This window comes from Blennius ocellaris (assembly GCF_963422515.1).
Source record: "Blennius ocellaris genome assembly, chromosome: 5".
Taxonomy (NCBI): domain Eukaryota; kingdom Metazoa; phylum Chordata; class Actinopteri; order Blenniiformes; family Blenniidae; genus Blennius; species Blennius ocellaris.
This window is the reverse complement of record NC_137654.1, coordinates 30,720,894-30,733,431: the sequence shown is the minus strand read 5'-3', so window position 1 is coordinate 30,733,431 and position 12,538 is coordinate 30,720,894. Positions and strand designations below refer to the sequence as shown.

The 12,538-nt window shown below is 48.4% G+C and overlaps 2 protein-coding genes across 2 annotated transcripts; both read left to right on the top strand.

Moving 5' to 3' along the window:
* The first annotated feature begins 3,130 nt into the window (after window positions 1-3,130).
* LOC308130834 (uncharacterized protein) lies at window positions 3,131-6,109 on the top strand. Its single transcript, XM_080497328.1, has 2 exons — window positions 3,131-3,315; window positions 5,250-6,109. Exons 1-2 carry the CDS (start codon window positions 3,144-3,146, stop codon window positions 6,065-6,067), a joined length of 990 nt encoding a protein of 329 aa, XP_080353454.1. The 5' UTR covers window positions 3,131-3,143; the 3' UTR covers window positions 6,068-6,109.
* Window positions 6,110-7,299: 1,190 nt separating this feature from the next.
* Window positions 7,300-11,300, top strand: LOC308130592 (uncharacterized protein). Its single transcript, XM_080496995.1, has 4 exons — window positions 7,300-7,537; window positions 8,344-8,640; window positions 8,947-9,144; window positions 10,039-11,300. The coding sequence occupies exons 1-4, from the start codon at window positions 7,366-7,368 to the stop codon at window positions 10,914-10,916; spliced, it is 1,545 nt and encodes a 514-aa protein (XP_080353121.1). The 5' UTR covers window positions 7,300-7,365; the 3' UTR covers window positions 10,917-11,300.
* The last annotated feature ends 1,238 nt before the right edge of the window (window positions 11,301-12,538 follow it).

Sequence of the window (12,538 nt, the reverse complement as noted above, 5' to 3'; positions counted from 1 at the left end):
ATTTATAGTGTCAGTAATACTAAAATGTTATTAAAAACAAATAAATAGACAAATAGATTAAATACAATAAAAGTACAGACACAGAGAGCATACGAAAGATTTAAAAAAATAGTGTTTTTTTCTGTGTGGAGTGTGATAAGAATTTCGATTAATAAAGTTGTGTTCAGTTCTGTTGTCGCTGGCCTGCAGTTCCCGCGGTGTCCAGCAGGTGTCAGTGTGAATGGCCGTTGTACGTGATTCTCCAAGAGGAGTGAGAGAAGAAGAAGCAGCCGCGGAGGTTCTGGAGCTTCTCGCGTCTCTCAGATGAAATATATATTCAACCTCCTGCAGCAGCAATGAGTTCCGTTCAGGCTCTGAGAGACTTTATCAACGAGAGACTGACCGCCGCTGCGGGAGAAATCTTCTCCGTGTTCGAACGAACTGTCGTCCGGTACGAGGAGGAGATCGACCGGCAGCGGAAACTGCTTGAGATCAGCTGGAAGCCTCGAGTCGGTATCGATGAAGGTGAGGAGGGACCGGGACAGATCGATGTCACGAGATCTTCACCTGTGTGATAATAATATATAGTTTAATCTGTCCGCTCATCTCAGGTTGACAGACGAGATTGTTCTCATCTCATCTCTCATCACAAAGTTTAAGCTTTAACCAATTTTACCTGTCAATTAATTCATATTTCTATACATTATTTAATAAAAAGTAATAAATAATAAGGCCCTCTAGTTCGTCCCTCGTCTCCACCTCTGGAAATACTTTGAATTATCTTCCTCGCTGGTTGTTTTTCAGGTCAAACTGTTTATTTGTCTCCTCAACAAACACGATTCCATTGATTCTGAGTTGTTTGGTCACGGTGACAGTTACTCTGCTGCTTTTTCCTTCGTCATTCGTTATATATATTTGTCGTTAGGATAATGTTCATTGATTTAGTAGGATCACTTATCAGATTTTTTTTTTAAGTAATGCCAAACCCATTTCCTTTTTTTGTTTTTTTTGATTAAAAAGACATTTTTAAACACATTACAGTCATTCCAATGTGCGGAGGAGAGGAGAGGAGAGGGGAGGAAAGACAGAGATAGACTGGGTGGGGAGCTACATCAATACCCTTGTTAGTGCGATATATATTTCTTTTTTCTGTCTTTGTTTTATTATAATACAATAATCACAGTGATCCAAATATTTTCCAACTGCCATGAAATTAAACCAGCCTGAGCAACAACAGAGCAAAAAGCAAAATAATCACAATAAGGATTTTTTTTAAAAAGGACACAAAACAAAGAACAAAAAAACAAAAAAACAAAACACAAGCTTGATAATTGACAGAACAGTTGTTTCAGTTGTTCAGAACAGGTTTTTTTTTTTGTTTTTTTAATTCCTGTTTCTTCTCCTCTGTCTCACTGCAGAGCGTGTGGTTCTGCAGGACGCCGGTGAGCAGGAGGAAGTGGAACCGGAGCCTCGGCGGGTCAAAGAGGAGCGGGAGGACCGGGTGGAGGCGGTGGAGCCGGAGGAGCCCTGCTGCAGCGGCACGGCGGAGAGGCTGCTGTCGGAACTGGAGGGCGGGCGGCGCGGTGACCCGGGTTCGGTCGGAGACGCGAAGCCGGAGCCCGAGGCGGACGGACGTCCAGAATCGGGGAAGACGTCGGCAAGGGACCCGGATAAAAAGTGTTTTAAATGTGGCGTCTGTGGGAAGACCTACAGGTATCTCTCTCAGCTGCGGCAGCACGAGGTCATACACGCGGGTGAGAGGCCTTTCTCCTGCGAGGCCTGCGGCAAGAGCTTCAGGCACAAGGTGTCTTTCTTGATCCACATCCGAAATCACACGGGTGAGATGCCTTTCCTCTGCAACACGTGCGGGAAGGGATTCACGAACTCGTCGTCGCTTAGGAAACATGCAATGGTCCACACGGGTGAGAAGCCGCACTGCTGCGCCACGTGCGGGAAGAGCTTCAGCGACCGACGCAACCTGCTGCACCACCTCCGGACTCACACGGGTGAGAAGCTCTACTCCTGCGCCACGTGCGGTAAGCGTCTGAGCTCGCAGTTCAATCTGCTGGTCCACATGAGGACTCACACGGGTGAGAAGCCGTACTCGTGCGAGACGTGCGGGAAGTGTTTCACCATACAGAGTAATCTGTTGGTCCACAAGAGGACTCACACGGGTGAGAAGCCCTACACTTGCGAAACGTGCGGGAAAAGCTTCAGTCAGCAGTGTATTTTATTGCGGCACATGAAAATTCACAAAGATTGTATATGAGAGACTCCGGGTCGTCCCGCTTTTTGTGTTTTTCACTGGAGATGGTTGCCGTGGGAACGAGCCCTTGGACAGTTTTGTTTGCATTTGTGTCAAACGTCACAATAAATCTGTCGATGACGAACTCTGTGCTGGTTCAAATACAGAACGACGTTTGTTTCTGATCCCAAGCTGTATTTCTGTTTGTAACAGACTGACCTTTGAAATTGTGCAGAAACTGAACTAAAATATCGAAATGGACTCAGTAGTTGTGTTTTACTTATTGATCATCTGCACCATTTGATCCAGTTCAGACGGGACCTGATTGTAAACAGGGATAATGTGTATATACACACATGGATGATATTTATGTTAATAGATTAAAAAAAAGGCAGTTTCAAAGAAAGTGCACATTAAACACCATAGACATTGCAGAATTGATTTTCAGTCCAATTTATTATTTATGTATCTGCTTTCAATGTGAAGGAGCTGTTGTGGAAACGTGTGTGTGTGTGTGTGTGTGTGTTGTCTCCTCTCTTCAGATGTACACGGCGTGTCTGAGAAGAGATGAGCTGGTTGATGTGTGATTATGCAGTTCGCTTATTTTTAAAACCTTGTCCAGTGTATATTTGGTCCCTAATGATCCCCTGTACAGAATTACAGCTCTCCTTTTTTTAATTTAAGTTACTAGTTCCACTTTATTCCTGCCATGACGACTAAAAACAAAAGCAAACGTTGCTGAAACTGAGCCGCATTACTGTCCTGCAGTTCCCGAAGTGGCCGGCAGGTGTCAGTGTGAAGCTGGACGTTGGTGACCCTCGAGATAAGCGAGTGAAGAAGAAGAAGAAGAAGAGGCTCTGGAGGCTGCTGGGGTCTTGTTGTGTCTCTCAGATGAAATATTTCACCTCCCGCAGCAACAATGAGTTCCGTTCAGGCTCTGAGAGACTTTATTAACGAGAGACTAACCGCCGCCGCGGGAGAAATATTCACGGTGTTCGAGCAAACGATCGTCCAGTACGAGGAGGAGATCGACCGGCAACGAAAACTGCTTCAAATCATCTGGAAGCCTCAGGTGAAGCTCCACCGGGCAGGTACGGAAACCGTCTGAACGAACACGTGAATGTGACTTTTCAACGCTTTGCCGGTGTGATTACGACCGAAGGCGCGACGCTACTTTTCAGAGGGTCCGTCCGAAAAGTCCCTCCCGACTCCTTCTCTGTCGCCTCGTCCTGAACGCGGGAGTCGCTTTTAATGCAGCGGACCGTCCGGATTCTCACTAAGCGAAGGAAAGGAGACTCGTTGCTTCCTTTAGAGTCCCATTTAAGCTTCGGAGCCACTAACGCATCCTTTCGCAAAGGGGAGCAGCTCTCGATGTCCCGCAATTCCTTGCGGCGACAACATTTAAAGGGACCCGCCCATCCGAGCGTTCAGGGAAACTGACGATGTCAGAAAAAGGACGCAGATCATGTAAGTTATCAAAACAATAATCTGCGTTGAGCAACTTCAAACCATCTGAAACCCAAATGCCGCGCATTGTCGTCAGTTTTAGGAAACTTAGGAGTTCTTTCCCCCCCGCCACGGCTGACGTCACTAACCTGCGCCGCCGTCGTATGATTATGACGTCACTCGGTGAAAGCGCAGTCCGACGGCCACACCAACGTGATCGCCTTTTATGAACTCCTTTAGGAAGCCTCCTAACACCTTTCCTAACTCCTTTAGGAAGCCTCCTAACACCTTTCCTTAACTCCTTTAGGAAGCCTCCTTATACCTTTCCTTAACTCCTTCTAGGAAGTCTCCTAACTCCTTTAGGAAACCTCCTAACTCCTTTACGAAGCCTCCTCACACCTTTCCTATCTCCTTTAGTAAGCCTCCTAACACCTTTCCTAGCTCCTTTAGGAAATATCCTAACTCCTTTCCTATCTCCTTTAGGAAGCCTCCTAACACCTTTCCTAGCTCCTTTAGGAAGTCTCCTAACACCTTTCCTATCTCCTTTAGGGAGCCTCCTAACACCTTTCCTAACTCCTTTAGGGAGCCTCCTAACTCCTATCCTATCTCCTTTAGGGAGCCTCCTAACACCTTTCCTATCTCCTTTAGGAAGCCTCCTAACACCTTTCCTTAACTCCTTTAGGAAGTCTCCTAACACCTTTCCTAACTCCTTTAGGAAGCCTCCTAACTCCTATCCTTTCTCCTTTAGGGAGCCTCCTAACACCTTTCCTATCTCCTTTAGGAAGTCTCCTAACACCTTTCCTAACTCCTTTAGGAAGCCTCCTAACTCCTATCCTATCTCCTTTAGGGAGCCTCCTAACACCTTTCCTATCTCCTTTAGGAAGCCTCCTAACTCCTATCCTTTCTCCTTTAGGGAGCCTCCTAACTCCTATCCTATCTCCTTTAGGAAGCCTCCTAACACCTTTCCTAGCTCCTTTAGGAAGCCTCCTAACTCCTATCCTATCTCCTTTAGGGAGCCTCCTAACACCTTTCCTATCTCCTTTAGGGAGCCTCCTAACACCTTTCCTATCTCCTTTAGGAAGCCTCCTATTCAGTCTCCAGCAATCTGCTGACTTCGGGTTGCAGCTGAAAGAATTCCAGTCTTATCTTCACAAGATTCATATTTTACAGTTTCTCCGACAGAACGTTAAAAGTTTTGCTCTCACGATTCCGTCGCTCGTATTTAACAACCACTTGACTACAGGCTGAGCGGCGTTGCCAGATATGGCGGGAATCCCCCAGTGGTGGAGCCTTTTAACTTTGTTCACGTTTAATTAGTTAAGTTGCATCTGCAGTTTGAACGGAGCCTGAGATTGAAGCGACGGATTAAAGCTGAACGCATCTTTTTGTCGTTGAGGTTTACGAGGATTCAAACATCTTGAGTCCCTCAAGAAAAACGTCGCGAGTCACCGATTCACAACTTGAACTCTCGATACGTTTCCCTATTTTAACCCACGTCTTTCCACAGGTTGGCGAGTTTTCGCGAAGCTTCCGTCTTCACGTCGCTAAACTTTTTTTTATCTCACCGTCCCCCTTCCAGAGCCCCCGAAGCAGCAGGCCTGCGCAGAGGAGCCGCTCCGCCAGCAGGGGGCGGCCTCCGGCGGCCAGCCGCCGCCGCAGGAGGAGGAGGCGGCGGAACCGGAACCCCCGCAGATCAAAGAGGAAGAGGAGGAGCTGTGCGCCGGCGAGGCGGGCGAGGCGGGCGACCCGCTGCAGCTCGGCTCCTTCGTCATGGCGTTCGCCGACGAGCAGAGCTACTTCGACCCGCCCGGGTCCGACTTCCAGCCGCTGGCCGACGGAGGCGATCCGAAGAAGGGCGAGGACGCCGGCCGCGTGCCGGACGTGGCGCTGGAGGCCGGCGGCGGTCGCTACGGCGACGGCGTGGGCGACCCGCCGCCGTGGCAGAAGCAGGCCGGCGTTCAGACCTCCGCCAGGCCTCCTTACCCGACGTGCAGCCAGACGTTCGGCAGGCGCCGCACGCCGCCGCCGCCGCCGCCGCCGCACCGCCACCAGAGGCGTCGCGCCGGCGAGAGGAGGCTCCCCTGCAAGGTGAGCCGCGAGGGCTTCGGCGACCCGTCGGCCCACACGGGGTCGCGCGCGGACGAGAAGCCGCACGGCTGCGAGATGTGCGGCAAGAGGTTCAGCGTGCAGCGCAACCTGCTGGTGCACATGAGGACGCACACGGGCGAGAAGCCGTACTCCTGCGCCATGTGCGGCCGCAGCTTCAGCAAGCACAGCAACCTGCTGCGCCACATCCGGACTCACACGGGTGAGAAGCCGTTCCCCTGCTCGCTGTGCGACAAGAGCTTCCGCCAGCAGAGCCACTTGCTGCGCCACAGGAGGACTCACCGGGAGTAGCCGCCGCCGCCGCCGCCGCCGCCGCCGCCGGGACGTTTTTATCACGAGCGTGTCCGATCAAGTCGGAGTGTTTGGAAATGTTTTTTTACTTAATGGCTCCGTGTTGCTTTGTAACGACGTGTTTTTGACAATGTGAAATAAAAAAAATAAAAAAATTCCCTTCTGTTTCTCTTTCTGGAATTCTTTGCGTCGACGGTGAATAAACGTGGCTTCAACAAGGTCCTCAAATCGAATCTTAACTTTGTGAATGAGATGTTGTCGTCGACCGACGGCACACACGGAATTATGGATTATATATGTGCGGGAATCCTCTGACTGACTGTTATTGGTTTATTACGTCTTAACAATTTGTGAAGCTTTTCACAATATCGGACTTTATTGCGTCATCGCTTCAGTCAAGCACTGAGGTATTTGCTAAATTAGTGGTTCGGGGTGGGGGTGGGGTCGTGATGAGGGAATCTAATTTTTATTTATTTCCCGAAGTCGATTTAGAAAAACGTAATCGTGATTTCAAGCAACAGTTTTGTTTTGCTTTGTATTGCATTGTTACGGCGGCCCTGAAGTGTAAACCACAACAACAAATCACTAAACACAACAACAAATGAAAAAACACAACACGGTAACTTAAACAGAAAAGGTTGGTACCAGTTGGCAGAAACAGATCTCTCTGATTGGACGATGGGAAAGTAGCGCTTATGAACCGGAGGTCATTTCGCTTTGTGGCTCGTTTAGTTTCAAGAGGAGAAAATATCGGGAAGGAAAGGAGGAACAAGGTTTTGTCCAGCTGGAGGAAAGAGTCGGTAGAGGAGTCAACAAACTTTTCCATGTTTTGAAATTCGTCCTCCAGGCAGAATAACTTCTGGTTCAAAGGCTGAACGGCTCCGTCGTCCAATCAGAGAGCTCGTCTGCTGCTCTTCCTTTGAAGTTACTGTCGTCGTGTTTTTTCCAATTGTGTTTTTTAATTTGTGTTGTGTTTTTTCATTTGCAGTTGTGTTTTTTCATTTGAGTTGTGTTTTTGAATTCGCAGTTGTGTTTTTCAATTTTTTGTTGTGTTTAGTTGTTGTGGTTTGCACTTCTGGGCCACCGTATATTGTGGCTCTTACGGTATATAGGAGAATCGCCTGCAGTTCCCTCTTGTGTCCAGCAGGTGTCAGTGTGAAGCTGAACGTTGTTTTTGATCCTCCAGAAAAGCGGAAGAAGAAGAAGAAGAAGCAGCGATGGAGGCTGTTTGAGCTTGTTGGTCCCTCTGTTGTGTTTTCGTGTCTCATAAAGGAAATATTTCACCTCCTGCAGCAGCAATGAGTTCCGTTCAGGCTCTGAGAGACTTTATTAACGAGAGACTAACCGCCGCTGCGGGAGAAATCTTCTCCGTGTTCGAACAAACTATCGTCCAGTACGAGGAGGAGATCGACCGGCAACGAAAACTGCTTGAAATCAGCTGCAAACCTCAGATCAAGTTCCACAGAGCAGGTATGGGAGCGTGTGGATGAATGAATGAACACATGAATGTGTCTCGTGGAGGATCGTTATGTTTATTTTGAAGCTCGCGGACAGAAACGAGGCTGCAGTTCTTGTTCGAAGTGAAACAACGGCAGTGACTTTAAAGCAGAAACCTTCAGTATTAAACAGAACATCTGTATCACCAACGGAGGAAACGACGTTTGTGCTGTTTGCAAAACGGAAGAAGTGATTTTATTGACACTCAGTCTGAGCTAACATGCTAACGTCACTGTTGGTCTGTGCAGCTTTCGCGGTGCGCGTTCATATTAGAGGCATTACGGTAAAAATGTAATGATGCGTTCAGGTGTCGCCAAACTGAAGCTAAAATCTGTAAAAGTGAGTATCCGGTGAGAAAATTCGAAACATCACTTGTTTAGAAACAAAGCTTAACGTGCTGACGTCACTGTTGGTCTGTGCAGCTTTCGCGGTGCGCGTCTTTCATAGAGGCATTACGGTAAATCACATTTCAGACGCGTTCAGGTTCACAGAAGCTGTCGCGTTCATGCCGTTTTATTGCGTAATTGTTAAACCACACAGGTGCTGTCAGTATTTTTCCAAGTCTGTCGTTGAATGTGTATTTTCAACTGTGTCATAAAGTTTTGACGATATCCCTCAATCCATCTTCTGCACCGCTCTGTCCAGTTCAGGGTCGCGAGACGCCGAAGGCGATCCGAAGGCGGTGTACAGGGCAGGTCGATATCCGTCACTCACCGTGAAACATTCACGCCCATCATTTTCCCTGACCTTTTGCGTCGTGTCCCCGTTTTCCCCTCCAGAGAGTCCACGGCGACGCGTCGGCCGGCGGAGGACGAGCTGCAGTCCCGAGCAGGAGGGACATGAAGCTCCGGCCGTCAAGGAGGAGGAGGAGCCCGTTGAGGTGACGGTTACCGGCGGCGACCGTGACGACTCCCACGCCTCCGTGAGAGATTTGACCGCCCGGCGACTCGCCGCCGCCGCGGCGGAAATATTCACTGCGTTTGAACAAACTGTGGCGCAGTACGAGGAGGAGGTGGACCGTCAACGCCGACTTCTGGAGGTCGGCTGGGAGCCTCGAGACGAATCACACAGAACGGGTACGAAAAAAAAAAGTCTGAATGAACACATGAATGTGACTCCTGGATTATTAACTGTGGTTTCACTGAGCCGTTGGTTTCGTTCTGCAAGACGAAGCCGTCAAATCCACACGTCTCTTGTCTGCTGGTTGGACGGTGGGACTGATGTCATGTGACGTCCTTTAAAGTTCAGATCGTCTCGAGGAACTGTGTTCCAAAAAAACCAAAAAAAACGTACAAAACAAATACGGTTCTTTGCTTATTTTGTTTGTATGCGTGTTTGTCGTCACGTCACTCAAACGCCTCTTCTGTCTTCGTCCTTTCCAGAGCTCCCCCACGTCTGTCTGGACGAGCAGGTCGTCCACCGGGAGGGACGCGCCGGTCCGGAGCAGGAGGAAGAGGAGGAAGAGGAGGAAGCGGAGCAGCTCGCTCTGAAACTTGAGGCGGACGCCTTCGCCGTGACCTCGGCCGACGAGGACGGTTTCCCCCGCGAGCCGGGCGACTCCGACGGCCGCGACCCAGAAGGCAAGTGCTCTGATTGGAGACTGAAGCTGAGGACGACTCCTCACGTCGCCCCGGCCGGCGATTTGATAAAGTCGTGTTTTAAATCGGAGGCCAAATATTTGCTCTTCACGCGGCCGAGCATGTTTGTTATTTCCCTTTTGTTTTGTTTTCTCAGAGAATCAAATCGATTAAAACATTTAACACGATTACTAGAGACAAAATGTAAAATGATGAAATTACATTTTTTTAAGGCAAATTAGAATAAAGTACAATAAAATATTAAGGAGCATTCATTAACTGTGAAACCCTTGAAAACAACAACGGTGATTTGTTGATCCTCGCTCTGTGAAGAATAATAAACAAGGGAAATGAGTTCAAGACTTTCGCTTCCGTTTTGAGGAGGAAACTTAAAATCTGGCTTTCCCAGTTCAGTCTGAACTTTTAACAGTTTGAATTTAAGTCGATTTAACCTTTAACTTCTGGATCTCTTGCCTATTGTTTTTTTTTTGTTCAATTTAACAATTTACCGTAACGTCCAGACTAATGAGCACAGCTGAATTATACGCCGTAGCCACCAAAAGTCGGGAGTTAGGTTCAAGGTTCAAGGTTCAAGGTTCCAGGTGTTTTATTTGTCATTTCAGCAGTAAAAGCCAAGTTTCACAGTGTAATGACATTCTTACTTTGCCGTTTCCCCCGGTGCCGACATACATCAATAAATAAGTATATACACAAGAAGATAGAATAAAAATAAAATATAAAATAAAATAACAGAGCTGTGCAAAATATTAGTTAGAAAGTGAGATGTGCATTGTGTGCAATTGTACAGATTAAATGTAAACATGTTCAGAAGTCTGATGCACGCGATGCACCTGAATGCATCACCAAAAAACTGTCCGTCGTCTCTCGTCTCTCCAGGGTTCTCGCCGCTTCAGTTCTACGGGACGGAGCGTCTCGTCCACCTCGACCCGGGGGACGGACCCGTGGCGGGGCGGGGGGACGGACCCGTGGCGGGACGGGGGGACGGACCCGTGGCGGGGCGGGGGGACGGACCCGTGGCGGGACGGGGGGACGGACCCGCCGTCTCTCGGGTGGGACGGGGTCTCGAGGCAGACGACCTCGCCCGTCCGCGTTCCGACCCGGGGCGTAGACGTGCGGCGGCGGAGACGGAGAGCGTCTTCCGCAGCCGCGACGCCGACGCCGCCGGCGGCGCTCTGATGTCGGCGTGCCGGCCCGAGAGCTTCAGGCGCGACGTCGCCCTGCTGATCCGCGTGAGGAACCACGCGCGTGAGACGCCATTCCCCTGCGCCGCCTGCGGGAAGCGCTTCCTGAACTCGTCGTCGCTGAGGAGGCACGCGCTGAACCACACGGGTGAGAACCCGTACTCGTGCGCCACGTGCGGCAAGAGCTTCACGCGCCAGAGCTACCTGCTGGTCCACACGAGGATTCACACGGGTGAGAAGCCTCACCGCTGCGTCACGTGCGGCAAAAGCTTCACCCAGCAGAACAACCTGCTGGTGCACATGAGGACACACACGGGTGAGAGGCCGTATCCTTGCGACACGTGCGGCAAGAGCTTCAGCTTGCACGGCAACCTGTTGGTGCACATGAGGACCCACACGGGTGAGAAGCCGTACTCCTGCGGGAAGTGCGGGAAGAGGTTTAGCCGGCGGGACACTTTGCTGGTCCACACCAGAACTCACACGGATGAGAAGCCGTATTATTGCGAAACGTGCGGCAAAAGGTTCAGCCAGCAGCGTTATTTGCTGCGTCACATGAGGATTCACACAGATTAGAAGCCACATCGGTCTCACACATGTGAGAGTCGTTCTCCTGGAGGAGCGGTGACAAACGTTTTGGACTCTAAAAGCCACATTCCTCATCTAAATGTGGTAGAATGTATCGGCGCACTTATTTGTGTGATCACATACCAATTCACGCAGGTGAGACGCCGTTTTGCACGGCAACGGTTTCAAGGGAAAACGCAAAACTTCCGCTGCCTTGTAAAAGCGAGACGAAGACACAGAAACGACGGTCTTTCACGTGAAATGTTGCGTAAAGGGGAGATTCTGGTGAAATGTCACATTGGAAACCTTCACCTGTGTGAGCTGGTTTGAAATTCAACAAAAGAACTGAAAGCATTTAATGTTAATGTGTATTGTTTATTATCGTGTACAGTAAAGTAGTCTTAACATATTTATTTATTTACAGTTCATTTTTATTTCTCACACGACTGCTTTTATTTTGTGTTTTGAAAAAAATGTGACTTAAAAAATCCTGCAGAAAAAACGGAAATAAAATATGAATCTCATGGGTTTTGTCATTTTTTAATTAAGCATTATTGAATCGTAGTTTTACTTTTTTTTACTCTACATAGGGATAAAAAACAAAAACTTTCTGTTCATGTCTGAAGCAAGTTGACAGTAAATAGTCCAGAAATCATTAAGATAGTTTCATCTATCAATGTGTTGTAGAGGTTAATGATTTAAGATAAGATAAGATCGCCTTTATTAAGGCTATCAACACATTGATAGATGAGTTGTTTTGAATTTGAATCAGCTTTACGCTTTATATAAGATGGTTTTATTCTCCCAAATTATTCCTGGCGTCTTTAAAATATAAAATGTATATTCCAGTCATTATCTCTCGTTGCAATCCCGCATCTCTCCAGCAGGTGTCAGTATGAAGCTGGACGTTGTTTGTGAGCCTCCAGAAAAAGTGAGAGAAGAAGAAGAAGCAGAAGCTGCAGCAGCTGTGGAGGATGTTTTGGAGCTTGTTGTGTCTCATAGAGGAAATATTTCACCTCCTGCAGCAGCAATGAGTTCCGTTCAGGCTCTGAGAGACTTTATTAACGAGCGACTCGCCGCCGCCGCGGGAGAAATCTTCTCCGTGTTCGAACAAACTATCGTCCAGTACGAGGAGGAGATCGACCGGCAGCGAAAACTGCTTCAAATCAGCTGCAAACCTCAGATCAAGTTCCACAGAGCAGGTACGGGAAAGTCCGAATGAACACATGAATGTGTCTCGTGGAGGATCGTTGCGTTTGTTTTGAAGCTCGCGGACAGAAATGATGTTGCAGTTCTTGTTCGAAGTGAAACGACGGGAGTGACTTTATAACGCAGAAACCTTCAGTATTAAACAGAACATCTGTCTCACCAACAGACGAAACGGCGTCTGTGCTGTTTGCAAAACGTAAAAAAAAAAAATGATTTATTGGCACTCAGTCTGAGCTAACGTGCTAACGTCACTGTTGGTCTGTGCAGCTTTCACGGTGCGCGTTTATATTAGAGGCATTACGGTAAAACGTAATGATGCGTTCAGGTGTCGCCAGACTGAAGCTAAAATATGTAAAAGTGAATTTCCAGTGAGAAAATACGAAACATCGCTTGTTTAGAAAGAAGTGATGGAAAAAATGACC